The sequence below is a fragment of the Accipiter gentilis genome, chromosome 1 (assembly GCF_929443795.1).
Source record: "Accipiter gentilis chromosome 1, bAccGen1.1, whole genome shotgun sequence".
Classification (NCBI taxonomy): domain Eukaryota; kingdom Metazoa; phylum Chordata; class Aves; order Accipitriformes; family Accipitridae; genus Astur; species Astur gentilis.
In genome coordinates, this window is record NC_064880.1 from 2,654,801 (window position 1) to 2,672,862 (window position 18,062).

At 39.5% G+C, this 18,062-nt stretch overlaps 1 protein-coding gene across 2 annotated transcripts in view; it reads right to left on the bottom strand.

Annotated features, from left to right (window-relative positions):
* The window catches only part of PRKCZ (protein kinase C zeta), a 69,290-nt gene extending 66,169 nt beyond the window's left edge, over positions 1 to 3,121 (bottom strand). For both annotated transcript variants that reach the window (XM_049811690.1, XM_049811680.1), the window contains exons 1-2: positions 2,778 to 3,121; positions 1,697 to 1,905 (exon numbers count right to left, since the gene is read on the bottom strand). In XM_049811690.1, coding sequence (XP_049667647.1) covers positions 1,697 to 1,767 — 71 coding nt within the window. In that variant the 5' untranslated portion in view covers positions 1,768 to 1,905; positions 2,778 to 3,121. The remainder of the gene's footprint in view (positions 1 to 1,696; positions 1,906 to 2,777) is intronic.
* Between the last annotated feature and the right edge of the window lie 14,941 nt (positions 3,122 to 18,062).

The window sequence follows — 18,062 nt, forward strand, 5'->3', positions numbered from 1 at the left end:
ATGAACTGTAAATTAACAGATTCTACTAGCCTTTCAATTTACAGGTGGCAAAATGAAGATATAAAGATCAAATTACTAGGCCTAAGGAAAGAATTAAAAGGCAGTAGCACAGCTAGAAATTGAAGCCAGATAAAGACAGATACATTTTCATACTAATTTATGAGAAAACTGGCACTTACTAAATTAATACCACTGCTCTAGGATTCTAAACTCAGGACCTCAAAGTACTTGGCATTGACCTGGTAGACAAGTTTAACAAGAAAGCATTTTGCTTTCAATGAAATTTGGTGGAGTGACTTTCATAATTACATTACATTTAATTCAAAAAAGCATTTTTCTACACCACAATATAAGAACCACCACAGTAGTAGCAACATTTACTTATTTAGCAGTAAAACATCAGAAGACATGACTTGGGTCACTTATCAAATACCGGTAAATTCAGTCTAAATACTACAAATCAAGTCTAAGGATTACTTAGGCAAAATATTTAAGTCCTCAAATGACTTAAACTTACGCCTTGGAGGAAAAGAGCAGGGACCAAAGCAACATTAATTTACAAGGTCCTCACAGTGGCAGCAAACCAATCAGATTAAACATGTCTGAAAAAACAGATTTCATGCTGAAGTAATAAAGTTTTCCTGACTCTGACAACTGACTGAAGTTATTAAGGACCATGACTTTCTTTTTATTAGTTGTAAATCAGAGCTGCAAAAATAAGCATTGTGAAGATAACTACAGCAGCTGCGTTAACATCTCATTGTCCTTCAAGCTGCATTAGTCAAATTACTGGGAGGGGACCGGTGGAATCGGCTATCAAAAATTAAAGGGCAAACTATACAAGACTTTTAATATTTATTCACAACAGGAAAACAAAGACTGTGGGTTTGATTTATTTATTTTAATTACTTAAAACCAAGTCTTCAAACACCTTGCATAGGTTCATCTAAATTTACTGACAGCTTGCGATCTAAGCAAAATGCCCTCATTTCTCATGCTTACCTAAATAATTCCAACAACAATTCCTTCTAAAATTTCTATAAGACAAACAAAAAAGGACAAAACCAATGGCACCCACTTATTTCAAGACTTACATATCTATCCACATAAACAGCTCCTCTAATTTTCCAGGACAAAGTGCTGTAAGTTAAAATAGTATCTAAAAAGCCACACTAGAAAAAAAGACTCAGCATTACATGTTTTGTCCCAAGGAGCACAGTCACAAATTGACATCTGTAAGTGGAAACCTGCATTTCATAATCTCATGCTAATTTCAGCAGTAACTTGTAGAGTTCCTTTGTAGGATTTCTCGTATCTTTATTCTAAGGTAGATATGATAAAATGTAATAACTGCATCTGTATGCAAGAGATGGATCCATACCCATCTGTGACCATGAACACTTGTAACAAAACAGAAATCAATAACCCATCAACCCAGAATAACTCTATGCCAGTTTTGCACATTTCCCCCCCTTTTGAGAGAAGAATAAACTATCCGCTCTCTTCCACAATCAGCATGCTGCAGGAGCCTGGATGGTATTTTAATAGCCCAGAAGTTTACCTACCTGATCTGACACTAATTACAAATCCACCAACGCCCTGGTTACTCTATCACTAGGTCAGACTATGAACTCCTGCTCAATACGCTTCAAAATTAGACAGGACACAACGTAGAGAAGAAAACATGCTGACTTACCCACTATAGTGTGTTTTTACTCTGATGAAATCTTTGTTCAAATCAATTTTTGTGCCCATTCTGCTAGGCATGGTCTGTATTTAGCAGTCTAAATGAAGTTCGAAATATACAGAAATAAATTCACTCAAGACAGATAGCTTGTTTAATTCTGAAGTGAACAGCTTCACATGTGAAATATGTATTTCTCCTCCAGATGATTTTCAATACAGCTGCATAGAAGGAAAACCAGAATACAGATGAATATACACACGCTCTACTAGACAAATGAGTTGTGTCAAACTTTATAAATAGAAATAGCTTTACATAGAAGAGCAAGAAATCAAAAGGAAAATATACACGATCATTGACCTGCACAGAAATTAAATGAGATCATTTAAAAACACCCTGTACAACTTAGTTTTACAGAAGTATCCCAAGCTTTTAAGGATTTTTTTTTTTTTTTTTTTTTAATAAAACATCCAATAGTTCCCTCTTGGGCAATAACACACCAAAGTAGTCTTTACTTATTCATCAAAACAGCTTCTGGCTCTTTTCTTCCAAGGAGTATTTTAATTCAAAATAGTTTTTTTATACATGGAAGACTGCTATCAATTACTGTTCATCGCAAATTTACCCAAGAAAAGCAGAAGAGGAACCCCGAGGGGCAATTGAAGTTATCTTTACGATTGGAGACAGACAAACATCCCGTTTATTCAAAGTCACCACCATCTTCTCTTTATACATACATCCAGACAGCTCGCTAACCCCGCTGTCTGGGGAAGCAGGGCCACAGGTACCAGGGACAGACCCCAAAATTCGGCCTCCCGACCTCTCTTCTCCCGTGGGGTCAGCAGGAACACACAGACCCTTCCTGACCGACCCCAGGGGACACACACACACACACACACCACCCCCCCCCCCCCCCCAGCGCCCACCGGAGACACGGGCTGCGCCCAACGCGGGTGAGGAGCGATCGTGAGGTGACATTGTCACTCGGGACCGGGTCGCGCTCCGCGCCGGGACGGCGTGGGGCTGGGGGGGGGGAGCGGGCTTTCCCCGGCCTCCCCCCCCCAACGCCTTCGGGACTGCCCCTTCCTCCTACCTTCTCCCACCGAGGGAGGTCCCGTCCCAGAAAGCCGGAACCCCACGGCTCCCGCTTCCCTCCCGCTCCTCGAACCCGCCCAGAACGGGCGATTCTCTCCGCCCGGCGCCCGCGCCCCGGCGGTGCTCGGCTACACCTCCACGGCCTGAAGTTGCTCAAAGTCCCGCGAGGAAGTTTAGGATCGGACTTGGACTCCCACCGCCCGCCCTGCCGCCGGGTTCCCGGAGAAGAACGGCGGCGGGGCGCGGCGGGAGAAGCCGTCGACTCCCCCCCTCAGCCACCGACCCGCCGCCCCGCCTCAGCACCCCGCTGCTGCCGGCTCTACCGGCAACGGCGCCACCGCGCCGAACATGGCGGACTAAGAAGGTTAGCGCCGGCAGCCAATAAGGACACCTCCTACACTACCTGCCAGCCAATAGCAAGCTCCGACTCACCTGGAACCAATCCCCAAAAGGATCCCGCCCACCCACGACCAATCATAGGCCGGGAACCGTTACCTGGGGAGTAGGAGCGTCTCAACCAATCATAAAGCGAGCGAGGGAAGCGGTAGGAGAACACCTGCAGCCAATCGGAGGGAGGAGCGCCAAGCGCGCCGCTCCTGTCAGGGCGGCGGCTGTGGTGGCAGGTGCGGAGGGCAGGGACAGGCGGGCCGCCCTTCTTCCTCCTCCTCCTCCTCCTCCTCCTCCTCCTCGTTCTCCCCCTGCCGCCGTTCGCCTTGTCCCTGCCGGAGCGTTTCGGTGCCTTGTCGTACCCGTGTAGCGCCTCCGCTCTCTCCGAGACGCTCTAGCGCCGTGAGGGAAGAAGGCCCCAGGCCTTGTGAGGAGAAGCGGCTGCCGGCGTTCCCGCGCTGTGTGTGTGTGGAGAGGGGGGGGTGGGGGAAGGCAGCGAGCCTCCACCCGCCTCGGAGCCCTCTGGAGAGGTACTGAGTGACTCCGTCCTGGCTGCCCGTAGGCCTGTGGTTTCCCGATGCGGCCCCGCCGGGGTTAGTTTGGGTGGCAGCGGCGGTCTCCCCCTGGGGCTCCTCTACCGGCGGTGTCCCGAGCCGGGCGGGCGGCAGGGGGCGCGGGGCCGCCTCAGGGTTGGGCCGGGGCGGTGCTGGAGCTCGGGGCGGAGCGGAGGCCGGGGAGTCCCCAGGGGTGGCCTGCGGGAGGAGGAGCAGGAGGGAGGGGGGTGTGTGTGTCTTTGCTGTGGTCGTCTGCAGGCACAGCGCTCGCTTTCTCTCTCAACACAAAAAGAAAGGTCTTCCCCCAAAACAAATACCCCCGACCCGATGTCCCGGCCTGGCTGCCGCACCCGAAGCTGTCGGAATTGCTTCCTGGGAAAACTCGCTTCCACCGAAGCGTAATCTCCCATCAGTGCAAATATAGCGTCCAACCTTAAGAGGTTTCATTCAAAACTGTTAAGGCAGGGAAACCGCGGCCGAGACAATAAAGAGGAAATAAAATAAAACATATGAACAATATTAGACTTCTGAGTGGCCAGACCAGAGGGTAGAGGAGAACAACGGAATGCGTTGGAGCAGTGTTGTTGAATTAACCGCAATCTCACGAGAGCAAGCCTGTGAAATGGTTAATGCCCTTGGCTTTATAAAGTTGGTTTTTTGTTTGTTTGTTTCTTCTTTTTTTTCCTGATGATACTTTGAACTTTTGATTTCAAACTGTGAATCAGCTGTAATTGAAGCAAAGCCATCTCCCGTGTAAAGGAAACCGGGGCTTTGCCTTTTCTTCAGATGAAGGCATGGAATAGTTAACTCTCAGAGTCCCCTAGTGGAAATGCAGCTTATACTGGCCAAACAGCTATTTTCCTTGTATATCTTAAGACCATTGTCCAAGCAAAAGGTTTGATTTGGGGCTTTTGGTGATCTATTTGTATCCACTATTGGGCAACAGTAAGCCACCAAATTTGAAAAGCAAACCAAACCAAGGTGTCACAGCTGTTAGACTTTTTTGACTACCTGGAGCTGAGCAGTCATAATCTGTATTTTGAAAATGGCAGGGGGGGGCAGAATCGATCTTTAGTCTTTTGCTATTACCTTGTGTACACCTACATCAAGTTCTTCTTAGACACCATTTAGCACTTTCACAGTATCTTTAGGGGGGTTTGTGGGTGTGTATGCGTTGATGAGTTTGCATCAGTGTAGCCCCAAGCTACCATTGGTGTTTCTACAATCTTCCAAAATACAAATAAATAATAGTTAACACTAGTTTAAGTAGTAGTAAAGTGGCAAAACTTATTCCCATCAGTCTAGATGTTTTCCCTGACACCAAGGAAATGCACCGAATGGTTTCATTTATCAGTCTTTAATCTGAATTATTCATGTATCCACTGTTAATTTTATCTTAGTGGGAACTGTCAATATGGTTTCAAAATGGGCCCTTAAATCTTCACGTGTTCCAAATTTCCTTTGCTTAAAATGGAGAACATTATGTAAGATATGTCTACAAACATAATTCTTTCAGGGCAAACTGGACTTTGATCTTCCTGGCATGTCAGTTAGTTGAGTTCAGCTCCTTGAGTTGTTGGATTGGCAGATAAAAGGTAGTGCAGTTCTTCAGAACTCTGATTTGAGGTTTTGTGTGGTTTATTGTTGTTATTTTTTCCTAGCACAACTTACTGAGCACAAAAGATTAGGTACATTTTCAGTGCTTGAAGAAAATCTCAGCAATAATATTTTTATATCTTGCAAAGATATTTTTTGGTTGATCACTTAGTACTAATGCTGTTATTTTAGAAGTCTTATTTTGAGTTGGTTCGTATTTCCTTATACTACGAGACTGTTTAAAAACTTGGATTTCTTAATAGATGCTTCCCACTTCTGGGCAGATGGCATTTTTTGGAGAGGATGTCAGCTTTGCTCTGTGCATTAGCTTACAAGGTTGTAACTGGTTTGAAAATACAACATGTTGTATGATCCTTGTTTCTGTCGTATTGTTTTTGAAACATAATCAACTTCTGTTGTCCTAGAGCTGTAAATCCTGAGTGTATTCCTGAGCTTTTTTTTTTCCTTTCCCCCAGATGGCAGGACACTACACTTTTATCTTCTACTAAACCATCCTCAGCTTAATAAAAAGTTGTAATATTGCTGCCCACTACACCTAGATTTGAAGAGCTGACAGGCTTCTACAGGTAATTTAATTTTATTTTATTCCAGGTATAAATGAGGTATTTATTGCATCTAAAATTTTACTTCTTTTCAAAATTATTATTATTATTATCTTTTGATATCACATCTTTTACTCTGAAGAGCAGACTATGAAGTGAACTGATCTGTTTGAGAAAGAGAAGGCTTAAAAAAGTGGGGTTTTTTTCAAGTATTTTAGTTCTATTATTCAGTTCTGTTATATCCAGCACAAAGTTTCCAGTTCTTGGATTCCTTTCCTTATATGATGAGCTTTGGCAAATCACAATTCTCTGTCATGTGGCCTAAAACAATTTTTTGAAGAGGTGGGATAATAGTGATTTCCTTACCGGTATCGGCAATTAAGTTCTGTAAGAAAGAAAGACGAGTTCCCCCCTCCTGCTGGAAATAGCCATGTGGATTTGCCTTTCTTCTTTGTTTTTTTTAAGTCAGTGTGGCTTATTCGCAACCAGGTTCAATAGCAGCCAGTACTAACCAGGAGCTGCTGAAGTCTAACATAAGTTATCTTAAGGAGGACATAATTTGAAGAGTTGATAGTGAAATGTGTCAGGATCTCAGGTGTTGTGTTAGCCTGTGTTATTATGCCCTCACCTCATCTACAGTGGAGCTACTCCTGTTTTATACAGATATGCCCATGGTGATCATCTGGCTTCACACATGTAATAATACCACATTCAACCTCAGCGTCCAATTACGCAACAGATTTATAGCGGCAGTGAAGAACACTGGTTTGCTAAGGAATCTACCTAGTAGTCTGATGTTCCATCATTATTGACTTGTCTTTTTGACTAAAAGTTAGGAACATGCAGAGCGTTGGTTTCCGAACTTAATGTCTCCTTTATTATTTCATTGTACTATTGTCTCCGACAGTAACTTTGAAGCCTGTATTTATTTAAGCATGTATATCTGCGCATTTCCAGCAGATGGCAAGATATCCCTAGGCAACTGTCTCGGAAACACAGTTGTATGTACAATGCTTATAAGTGCCAGTTCTTTATTTTAATGCTACAGGCTGTTGAGAACTGTTCTTTAAAAGCTAGTTTAAAGGGGAAAAAATTATTTGGTGTTAATGATAGTATTAATAAATAATTAATAAATAGTACTGCTTCGGGGGTCAGATATTTGTACTAATGTCTGTTAATCTCACTCCAGTGCAAGGTTTTTCTAGCTGTATTTTCCTTTTTAAAATTCTAAAAAACATGTGCTACTTAATGGGTTTGGAAACTCTTAGACTACACTGTACAGCTGTTTTAGTGCCTCTAACAAGAATGTAGTAAGCTTCCTTATCTCCTTTTTTAGTTGGTGTCTTGAAAGAAAGAGGCTGTGGTTGCATAGGAAAACTGTGTTGTAGTGATACACGTTCCTTGCTGTCTTGGCTGGCCCATTATTCAGAGAATAATTTGTCCTGCATGCTTAAAAAAAATGAAGAACCGAAATACCTCACTGAATCCACAGAACAAAACCAAAATAATTTATTCCAGGCTTCATATGGAGAAAGTAGTGTCTTTAAGCCTTTTCAGTGAGAGGAATAATATTCCAAAATCTCTCGGAGCATTTTCTTTACGTGCACCACTGAAAAGAAACAACTAATTGTCAAATATAATTTTATACAATACAGCCAGGAGGAAATAAAAACATTTCTGGATTGAAGAGTTATCTGGCTTGGTGAATACTGTGAAATAATTTGATATCGCAGGTGTAGTACTTGTAACTAGTATTTTGGCACAAATATCTACAAAACCAGCAGAAAAAACTAACAATGTACAACTTTTTTCTGTTTGTTTTTACGTCAGAGCAAACCATATTCTCTTCAGCTGGACTTCAGCATAACCAAGAGACAGAAACAAATTTTATCTTGTCTTTGCTCATCCTGCTTAGAATCTGTAAGGCATGCTTTTGTGTACTGAATTGTATTGTATTTTAACTCTCGTGCCTATTGTTTCTACTGTGCATTTGCCTCTTTCTGATCTACTGATAGATGCGTTTGTCTAATGGAAAAGCATTTTAGCTTTTTCAAATAGCTGCAACCTCTCTTTGCAAATAATCTCAGCAGTTCTTCTTTCACTTTTTGATGTACAGATCTGTTTGAGTGCTTGTGCTTTATATTAACCTATTGTTATTCTGCCAGCAACAGCTGCTGCGGAAAGAAAGAGAAAAAGGAGTATCCTAATGCTTACCCATTCATACTATGTGCTTCCACTTGTACAAGTTGGTATTGTAAAGATAAGTACAGATCCAAAAAAATGTGAGTCTGTGAATCCAGGCTACAAAAAATGGGAGAGCGATTTAAAGATGGTGCTGGGTGTTTTGCTTGCATAAAAGAAAGCTTAGCCAATTTATAGCCATTAAAATGAATGGTTTTGCTTCGTAGAGTGCAGTAAGCCGTGTTTCGTGTTTCAGCATATGAAGTTCATGCAGTTTGGTTAGTAAACAAATACGGTGGCTTATTCTTGTGAATGGTACTTTTGGTTAAAACAAGTTAAATCACAAGTGGGGCAACTCTAAATATTTATGAAGCACTTGCGCAACATGGGCATTGGCATATTTACCATATTAAAATGTTCATTTAGTGGAGAAAGGGTTATAGAATCAGATGAAGAATGGTCTGAAACAAGAGATCACATAAAAAAATAATTGAGAATTATCACAGAAGAGAAGATTTATTGACTAGCAAGGTTTATTTTTTCTGTAGCTCAGATCACAAAATTGTTTTTGACTGATACTCTTGAATCCCAGGTTTTGAGGAACCAAAGGATCTTGACTGAAAGGGATACTCACACTCACTAAGGAACTGTTACGACAATAAAAGAGAATTTTTCAAGGCAACTTAATGATACACATAAAAATCTGCTAGAATGTCTCAAGTCAGTTCAAAGTTAGTTTCGCCAATGTACCATCAGATGATCAGTGTTTTACTAAAACAGGCATGCTCGTAGATTGCTCATTGTTTTGAGATTTTCATGTTGAAGTGCTTTGTCTTCATCTTTAAGACTTGACTATACATTAGTTTAGAAAGTCTGTCCGATAACCGTTATCATCATGTATTCTAGATCCTAAAGGGAAAAAGCTCTGCTGTTTAACCCAGCGAGGACTACTGAGCTTAATGTTTAAGGTGCTACTGCTTGGTGCTCATTCCAGGAGTAGGAGAATTGCAGATTACTGAGAGAAGCACTCCAGGTCTGCTGGTTAAGATGTGAGTGGGAGGCAAAGGCGCTATTGGACTGAAAGCATAACATGAATTATCAATCGTATCTAAGAGGCTCTTAGCTCACTATCACTGCCAGTTGACCCATCTCATCTCCAGAGCACTATCTCTGGTTTACAAAAGGCTTTGCTTTGAAAGAAATATATGTCTTTAGAAACAAAGATCAAAGAATACGTATTTGTTATGGTTCATTTTGTTTCACAGGTGAGGGATTCAGTAGGGATCAAGACTCTGTACTTGCAGTTTGGGAGCTGTTGTTGCTCCATTGATGTTTACATATCCCTTTTCCTGGGTGTGAGAAACAGGGAGGAAAAGCTCTCTGTTTTAACTTTGTAGTTCAGTGAACACATGAGTTTCTGTAATTAATTAGCAAGTGGCTCAGCTAGGACCTTTATTACTTAAATGACTAAAACTATTGGAAATATTCCTACTACAGCAGGTTGTTGAAGAACCATTGCTCTATATGGACTTCTCACAGAATAGATTATGTACAAAGTTACTCTTACAAATTAGACAGAAAGATATATAGCTGTAAGTTTTAAAGCCTGATGACTGGGTGGCAGGACTTGCAGATTTTTCTAGCTTTTCTTTGCTGCAATTACTTTTTAACTGCTCTATACACAAAGTACTTGTATGTTTCTGACAAGGTTGACCAAAAAAATCCTTCTCCTTTTCTCCCTCCTAAATGCTTCAATTAAGACATCATTATGACAACTAGTTCTTAAAGACAATTGTTGAAAAAAGGGGGCAGTTGGTACTAGTTTTACCTCAGTAGAAGACAGGTGTCCTGTTATTACTTGTATTAGTGACTTCAGATCTTCAGCTATATATTAGGACCTGTCAACTTTCCAAGGCTTTAAAGATTTAGTAGGGATTAGAATGATGATTGCAGACTATGAACTAAACAACAGATAAATTGGGAGAGACGGCTACTATCTTCAAATATATGTGAAACCTGAGTAACCAGTTCTGTGTCGCTCTAGAATGAAAATGCATCCCCATAGAAAGTTGTCTTTAGCAGATCAAACCAGCAACATGTGCTCTTCAGCCTACTTACCCATTTTTTGCTAGGCAAGAGATAAGCTATTGTTTCTATCGAAATCAATGGCAGCGAAATCATTGAGTCCAGTGGGAACAGATTTGGGCAAAATGCCACTAAGTTTGGATAAAAATTATAAGGGAAAGCATTCATATATTTTAACATAAAGTGGAGTAAAGCATATATCCTATATAACATCAGAAATCACCATGGAAATTCTTTGCAGATTTTCTTGCTGGATTGAATATTAGTGTTTTTCTAGCCCATGTTAAAATAGACAAAATGAATAATGTTTCAAGACTATTTTAAGTCAACACCTCCCTTACTTGTCTGTCTTATATAAGACAGAAGTACCCAGAAGCTAGCTCACTTTTGCTGACACCACATTAGCCAGGAAGATAAAGAATTCAATGGGTAGCCCAGGCTACATAAGTTTAAAAGCAAATAAAACCAAACCTCTATGCTTCTGTATTTATTTTTTCAGGCTACTTAAATAACCTGCCTGTGTAGAAACATGATTTTGGCCCACCTTCCTTTTGTATGCATTCACCAGCACACAATACACTGTAAATCATAGGGGCTCCTTTCTTCTTCTGCATAAGCTGGTCCTAATCCTTTAGAAAGCAATGATCCCTATTCTGAAAGATAACAGTGAAAGAAACTATGGAAGAAAGGAAATGGATGCTTCTACCGTTGAAGACAAGTAATTGTCATTTCAGAGGATGGAAGAAAATGGTGAAAATGTTAACAAAAAAGGCTTAACCCTGAGGATCAAGTTTTCACCTTGGTTCCTCAAGAATCCTCTTCTTATTGCTTCCCCCAGACCAGACTTAACTGTGCTGTCCTAAGTTCTCATTATTGGTCCAGCCAGCATTCAGTTTGAGACAGGCATTCTTAGTTCAAAATATTCCAAATCCAAGAAGTGCCTGATGGACCCTTTAATAAGCATGCACAGAACCATCATCGCAGGCAATCTGAAAGTAATCATAGCTGACACATTAAATGTTTCTTCTTTATAAAGTACAGGTTCAATTTTAAAATACTTTATAAACAATATATAGCATCCTCCTGTCCTTTATATATATGCACATATGAGCATGTATATGTAGAAGTTGCACACACAACCTGGAACAGATGAGGGTGGGATAATCTTAAATATAGCTATAAAAAGTAAGTTTAAGATATACAGAAATAGATCTTTTGTTTGTCTAAATCTGAAAGAAATGTAGCAATAAAGGAAGAACAGTCTGGATGGAGTATTATACCAGATGTTTTACAGATTACTTTGTATTTCCTCACTCAATCTTTATTTAATCTTAAAACCGTAGTAATTGTAATACTAGAATAGCTCAATGGCCTATATATTGTTTTGCTACTTCCAGCTATGCCTGTTCCACATACCTACCCCTTAAAGCTGGCCAATTATTTATTACTATGTAAAGAAAAATGTCCTCCCTACACCCTCTGGTAACCCAATGCATGAAAATTGAGAGGTTTGTGATATTTGTGCTAGCAAAGGTAATTTCCATCGCTGCTCTTGTTCAGATTGCATCAGTTGCTTATTGGGTAAGTAAACCTGCACTTGTTAGTAACTTATGTTACCCAGTGACTATGTTAAAGATGTTTGGGCCATAATTAGGATCTTCAGAAGAGCTTGTTTAAGAGTGTGGAGAATTTGAGGGATGCCTTGAAGTATTTTTTTTCTCTATTGCATACATGGGGCTACCAGTGTGTGGTGCAAGAGAATGAAGCAAGGGGAAGAAAGACCACGTTTGTGGAGGAGTGTCCTGGTTAACTTACAAAATTATCACAGGGTTGAGTTTCTTGCCTTTTATGTAATACTCATTGGAAGGTACAAAGGTTTGTAAACTGAGACTTTTAGTCTCACTGTTTTTCATACCTGTGTGACTAGATTATATTAGTTTTGCCTAGTATGTTCTCAAACCAAAGAGAAAGAAAATTTCCTCTTTTTTCCAAAGTGTGAAATACTTTTCAAGTAAAAAAAAAAGAAGGGAAAGATAACTGAGTGTCAAGTGAAATAGAAGTAATGCAAGAGTTAAAGAAAGGGATAAGTTTTCAGAGGTTGAATTCCTTTCACAACTGTTAAATTTCCAAAGCTACTTTGGATTCAACTCCATCTGACCAACTTAATAAAGTGTCTCCTCCTTACCTACACAGGAGGTATATACAATTTATTTTTGCTACTCCTTTGCTAGTTGAGTTTTTAAAGTTGTTGGGATAAGTATTATCTCTCAAACATATCTTTAAAATCCCAGTAAGCTAGGAACTGTAATATTAGTTGGGACCTTCTGTAATAAATAATTTTATTATGTATTACTAGTTACATGGTAGGAGCCAGATCCCACTGGCTCTTTAAGTGCCAGGCTTTCTGCTGAAGTTGTTATGGATCCTGTGAACATGAACATTTGAGCTTGTGACTCTCAGGTCTTAAGAGACTGGTTTTCCTTATCTTTATTTCTTCTTACATCAAGTAGTTAAAAGAAAAAGAAAAGAAAAAACCAGCAACAACAAACCCTCAAAGCCTCTATCTATTTGCAATAAAGTAAGCTGAGCCAACAAATTAAGGAATGTAACTGTAGAATTAAACTTCTATTCAATAAAATACTGCATCCTGATGCAAAGGATGCATAGAAAGCAATATTTTGTTTCTGAAAGCTCCCAAGGATCATCTTACCTTAAACAGAAGATAATTGGTCTCTATTGGTTAATATTTTATGGCTACTATAGGAATTTAAAACTATTTAAAAGCAATCAGGAAATAAAGAATGCTCAGCCAGTTGCATAATAAAAATATTTGTTTACATCCCCTGTCCCTTAATGCATCTGTAGGATACTATCAGAAATCCTCTTCTTGTCAGGTGAAATCTGGACTACCTGCAGGGCTAATTACTGTTGAACAGCTTAGTTTCAAGGCCTGAAAAATATTTGTTACCTATTTCAAATATTCTTTACCTTTTTGAGCACCTGTCTCCTTACTATCTTAAAGTATTCCAATTAAGCATTTAAAGAGTTTTGAAAAGATAAGTATTTTTGGTAAATCCCCTCATGGAAATTTAATAGGCATTGTCTACACAAGGAAGTTCTACCATTAGCTTGGGTGCTCTTTTTTTGTGCGAGGTGAAATGGCAAAAGGAGCTTGTGAAACTAATTTGGTTAAATCAGTACAACTTCTTTTGTGTAGATGAGATGTACAAGTATAAAAGCACTTTTCTTTGGTTTATAATATTGTCTGTCTTTGCCCCAGTTGAGAACAGAAAGAGCAACGCTTCTGAGTGGTGACCATTACTGATCTCAGTAAAAGATGCACATACTCAGAAACTCCTCGCCAGATTTTATACCAAAATGTGGAGCTTGGACGGTGGGCCAGAGGGATCTTCCGTTCAGTGGAATTAGTCCTATGTTGGAATTAGTCGTATGTGTTGGTTGGTCCTAAATCTAGAATGAGCTAAAGAGGTTTCAGATATCTCAGAAATGAGGGATATTTAGATTTCTTTTTTTGGACCAATCTTCTTGCGGAACAGTGAACTCCCAATAACATCTGATTAGTTCTGTTGGTACTATATTTTCTGACAGCCTGGGCTTGACTGTCTTCTCAGATTTGTTTTTACTGTGCAGGACTTAGTAAAAGGAATAGCCATGACATAAAGCTGGTATAAGGAGAGAACAGATCCCTAATGCATTATGTAACGATGGGCTTAGATCCTCAAATTCATTCCATTTAACACGCAAGCTATAAAGGCAGAAATAGGCAGTGCCTGTCTCATTTCAGCTACCAAATCCATCCAAATAGACATGGTCATTGCCAAATTTTTATTCAGTTTTCGATAAAAAGAATTAGCTATATATGTTTGTAATATATATTGCACGCAGTATTATTATATCAAACAAGCTTTCAACCACTGAAAGTGTTTTAAGCTGCTATAATAAAGAGGGCATGAGGGAGTTGCTTCAGATTTTTTTTTTAAATGAAAATATTCTCAGAAACTTTCAATAAGCTTTTTGTTATCTATTCTGCTTCATGGACAAATATGCCGGGGTGCTGTTTTCCTCCTAATGTGAAGTGCTTTCTTAGGTTAATGACTCTGAGTAGTTATAATCAGAGCAATCATTTTAAGGGTTTTGTTGTACCAACAGTAGAAGCCTCATTGAGTTAAATTGGTTTCGCTACATTATCTATTGGATTAGCAAACTGGTTAAGAACTGATGTTGAGAGCTTTTACTTTAACTTGGATAAATGCTTTCATTTTTACCCAGAAACAGGACAGACATTTCTATATATTAACCTCTTAATAGTGCTGTCACTGCCAGCATTACTTTCAAACAAATCACGCAGTGTCTTGCTCCTCTTCATCTTGTGCTTTCTGATTCCTTTCAGCCTCTTGAGGCAGCAACAGCTATTTTTTAACATAAATACAGTAGTCTGCATAAGTGCCCCACAGAAAGCACTCATGAATACAGAATGGTACTTTCTCTTCTGTTGTCAAGACCGAAGTAGAGTTTTACAAGCCCTTGGGCACCGAATAGCCAGGATTTCATTATGGGATGAAATCTCTGAGGTTATTTTGAGTTTCCTTCTAATGCATTTTATCTTCCAGTTCAATAGTTGGAATGTCTATTTTGTCCATTTATAGAAGCTCCAATTTCTGTATATCTACAATTTATTAACACTTCACATTTAGAATGATTACATTAACACATATCCCACTCTTTTTCTCACAGACATACCAGTCCATAGAACAGTAATCCAAATTGCTGAAAGGAATACAAATGCTTTCAGGTACAGCACAGAAAAAGTGCCTTCTGATCTGTCACATACTTTCTTTCCCTGTGCCACCCCCCCGCCCCCTAGACACTAGTACAACCCATCCAAAGTTGGCATTCAATTGACATCGAATTTAGTTTATTTCTGTTTATTAAGGCCATCATGAAATGTTGAGCAGGGCATTGTCTTTAGATGTTAATACATCTAAAGCATTAATGTCTGATGATTTTTAAGTATAATGATTTTAAATGGAAAAAAAAAGTATAGCACACGCACAAGTACAGAAGATTCAAATTTATGCAAAATTCCAGTCATTACACCATACTCCTGTACTGAAGTTTCTCCTTAAAAGAGTTTGAATGGCATCTGACTTTTCTATTTCTGGCTCTGGAAACAGATTTAAGAAAATCCCACTCTTCATGATGGAGGTGTTTTGTCTTGTGCTACTCATGCAAGTGCAGTAACAGTAGCTGAAACACCTGTTCTCCCCTCTGAGTCACCTTGTTCCTGGAATGGACACAATTGCCATATGTATGCTCACAGTGCACACTTCTGACTGCCTGCAATGTTTTGAGATTCCTCCCCCCCCCCCCCCCCCCCCCTTTATTTATGCTTCTGTCTACAACATTGTGATAGTCTAGCATCCTGGCTTTGGGGGTTTTTTTGAGGAAAAGATCACACTGCCACCTTTTACTTTGATCAGTCACAACCGCGCTGTGCACCTTGAAGATCTGCAGTCAAACTACAGAAAAAATTGATTGAATATATCTTTTGAAGAAATCAGCAGGGCATGCAGCCTATGACTGTCTCCCAGATGGAGAAGCAACTAATTTTGTCCAATAACCCCATGTGATTACTCAGTTGGCTTCAGTGTAAGGAGTTATGTCAGGTGCACAATTACAAACTATTACTGCTGAAGTAATTAGATTAGACATTGCCTTTGTAATATATGCAGCCGCCTTCTTGCTAATTACTCTAAATAATCAGCCACTGCACACTACAGGGACTAGGTCAATGCTTTGTTCTCTGCTCTTTAATAACTTTAATTCCAAAATCATGGATTATTTTCTTATGATTTACACTCCACAGGAACTTTCTGCAAGTATTTCTTCAACTGGATTTAGTCAATAATTTCACTCTTAGCAGCTGACCCTGACAGGCAGTGTAATAAACCAATAGCTAGAGAAACCAGCAGGATACCAAAAGGTTAGACTCTGCTTTCACAGCAGTAGTTAATCTACCGATTTTAAAGATTATTTCCGATTTATACAAGTGTAACAGAGAAGAATAAGGCACCATGGCCTTTCTAAAGGGTGTAGTACTGTTGTGGTGATACTGTTCGAAGTGCTGAGCAGAAAATTTCAGACTTGCCTACCATCTTGCCTTGCCTATGAAAGTACATCATCCAAGAGTTACATTTAAACTTCTGAGGCCAGACAAGCATTAGGTCAGGTGTAAATTGAAAAGGCTCAGTTTTAAGCTGAAAGGAGAGGTAGAAAGGGGACTTAAGATATGTCAAGGCCCTGACCCATGATTGTGGAAAAACAACTTAGTAAGGAAAAGGCATTGTAAAGTCATGCTTCTACTGTTTTTATTCCACTCTGCACTTAATCATTATATAAAACAGTAAGAATGATTCAGAAGAGGGCGGGAGGGGTTGAACCTCCTTGGGGAGAAAGTGATTATGACCAAAAATGCACTTCAAAAAAAATAGTGTATTTCTGTATTGTAGCATTTCATCAACATCAGGAACAAACACCAAGAAAAATAAAATGGGAAGAGGAAAAGCAGGAGGAGGAAGAGAAGCCTGATTACCTGCATATATTGAAGGAGATGCAGAATTTCATTAGCTTTCTGGATAAGGTGAAAGTTGAGTGATACTTTGCTTTAACTCAGTATGTGGGAGTCTCAGAAACTATGGTAAATAGCACCACATAAGTACTAGTTGGATGTACTTACCTAGTTGGAGCTTAAGTTTCTGTCTCTCCTGAAGGGTTTTTCTTCTGTAAACCTCAAAGATACAGGAAAGAAATCAGTATCATTATATCAGTTTTGCAGATGATGCAGTGAAATGATTTAACTAAGATTCCCCAACAAGTCAGTGGCAAGATCTTGGAGCAGAATCCTGGTGTCTCAGTCCAGGGCTAGACTGGTGATAACTTTGTGGAACAATTATAGCTTGAAGTCAGTTTGTGCTTTCCAGCACACTGTTGGCAGACAGTTCTTCCATTATAACAGAAACTAAAGATTGAGGTGAACCTAAGCCTGACTTACGATGGGAGTGTATTTTCTATTATAGCTCAATTCAGGATCATTATTTTTTCTTCAAGGCATTTTCTTACTTCAGTGATAATCAACAAATCTTATTTTAAGTTATAAACGTGTGTTAAAATACTCTATCTTTCAGTGCTGGTCATATGAAATCAAACCATATGTCACAGATAAGTAATGCAGGAAGAATGTGCGCATACTCCACTGTGATCAAATGCTTGTTTCATCCTTATGGCAACTGCGACTATTAATCATGAGCCACTATGTTCAAGATCCCCATCTTCAAAGCCCAGTGCAGCTCTTCTCTTATCTACATATTTTGGCTTGTTTAATCTCGCACCTCCGCATGTTCCCTTCCATCATAGCTTTCAGCCACTTGCTTTGCATCCTTCTTTCCCTCCCTCTCTCATTTCATATTTTCTTTTGTGTCGGTCTCTATATTTAAAACAATCTCTCACTTTCAAGGCAACAAAATGCTCCAAGAAAAAAATTCCCTTTTGAAGTGTCTTACATTGGTTTCCTACACTAACAATATTTCGGTTATCCTAATCCATATCCCAATATATTTACTGTAGAGGTTTTTAGAGATTAATTGTGAAACTTGTGTTTGTTGTGAATACTGCATTTGTTTCCTGAGTTCACTGGAATTATTTACAAAACAAAGTGTTATTTTGCATTATTTGGGTGAGAGGATCTAGTCCTGAATTAAGGAGTGTGTATGAGTACCCACAGATTTCATTGTCAAATAATGGAAGTGAAGAGGCCTAACATATTAGGTCAGCCTCTGAATAAAAACAGCAAAAATATCCAAAGCAACTGAGTAACTTAAAGCCAGTTATCACATTTTT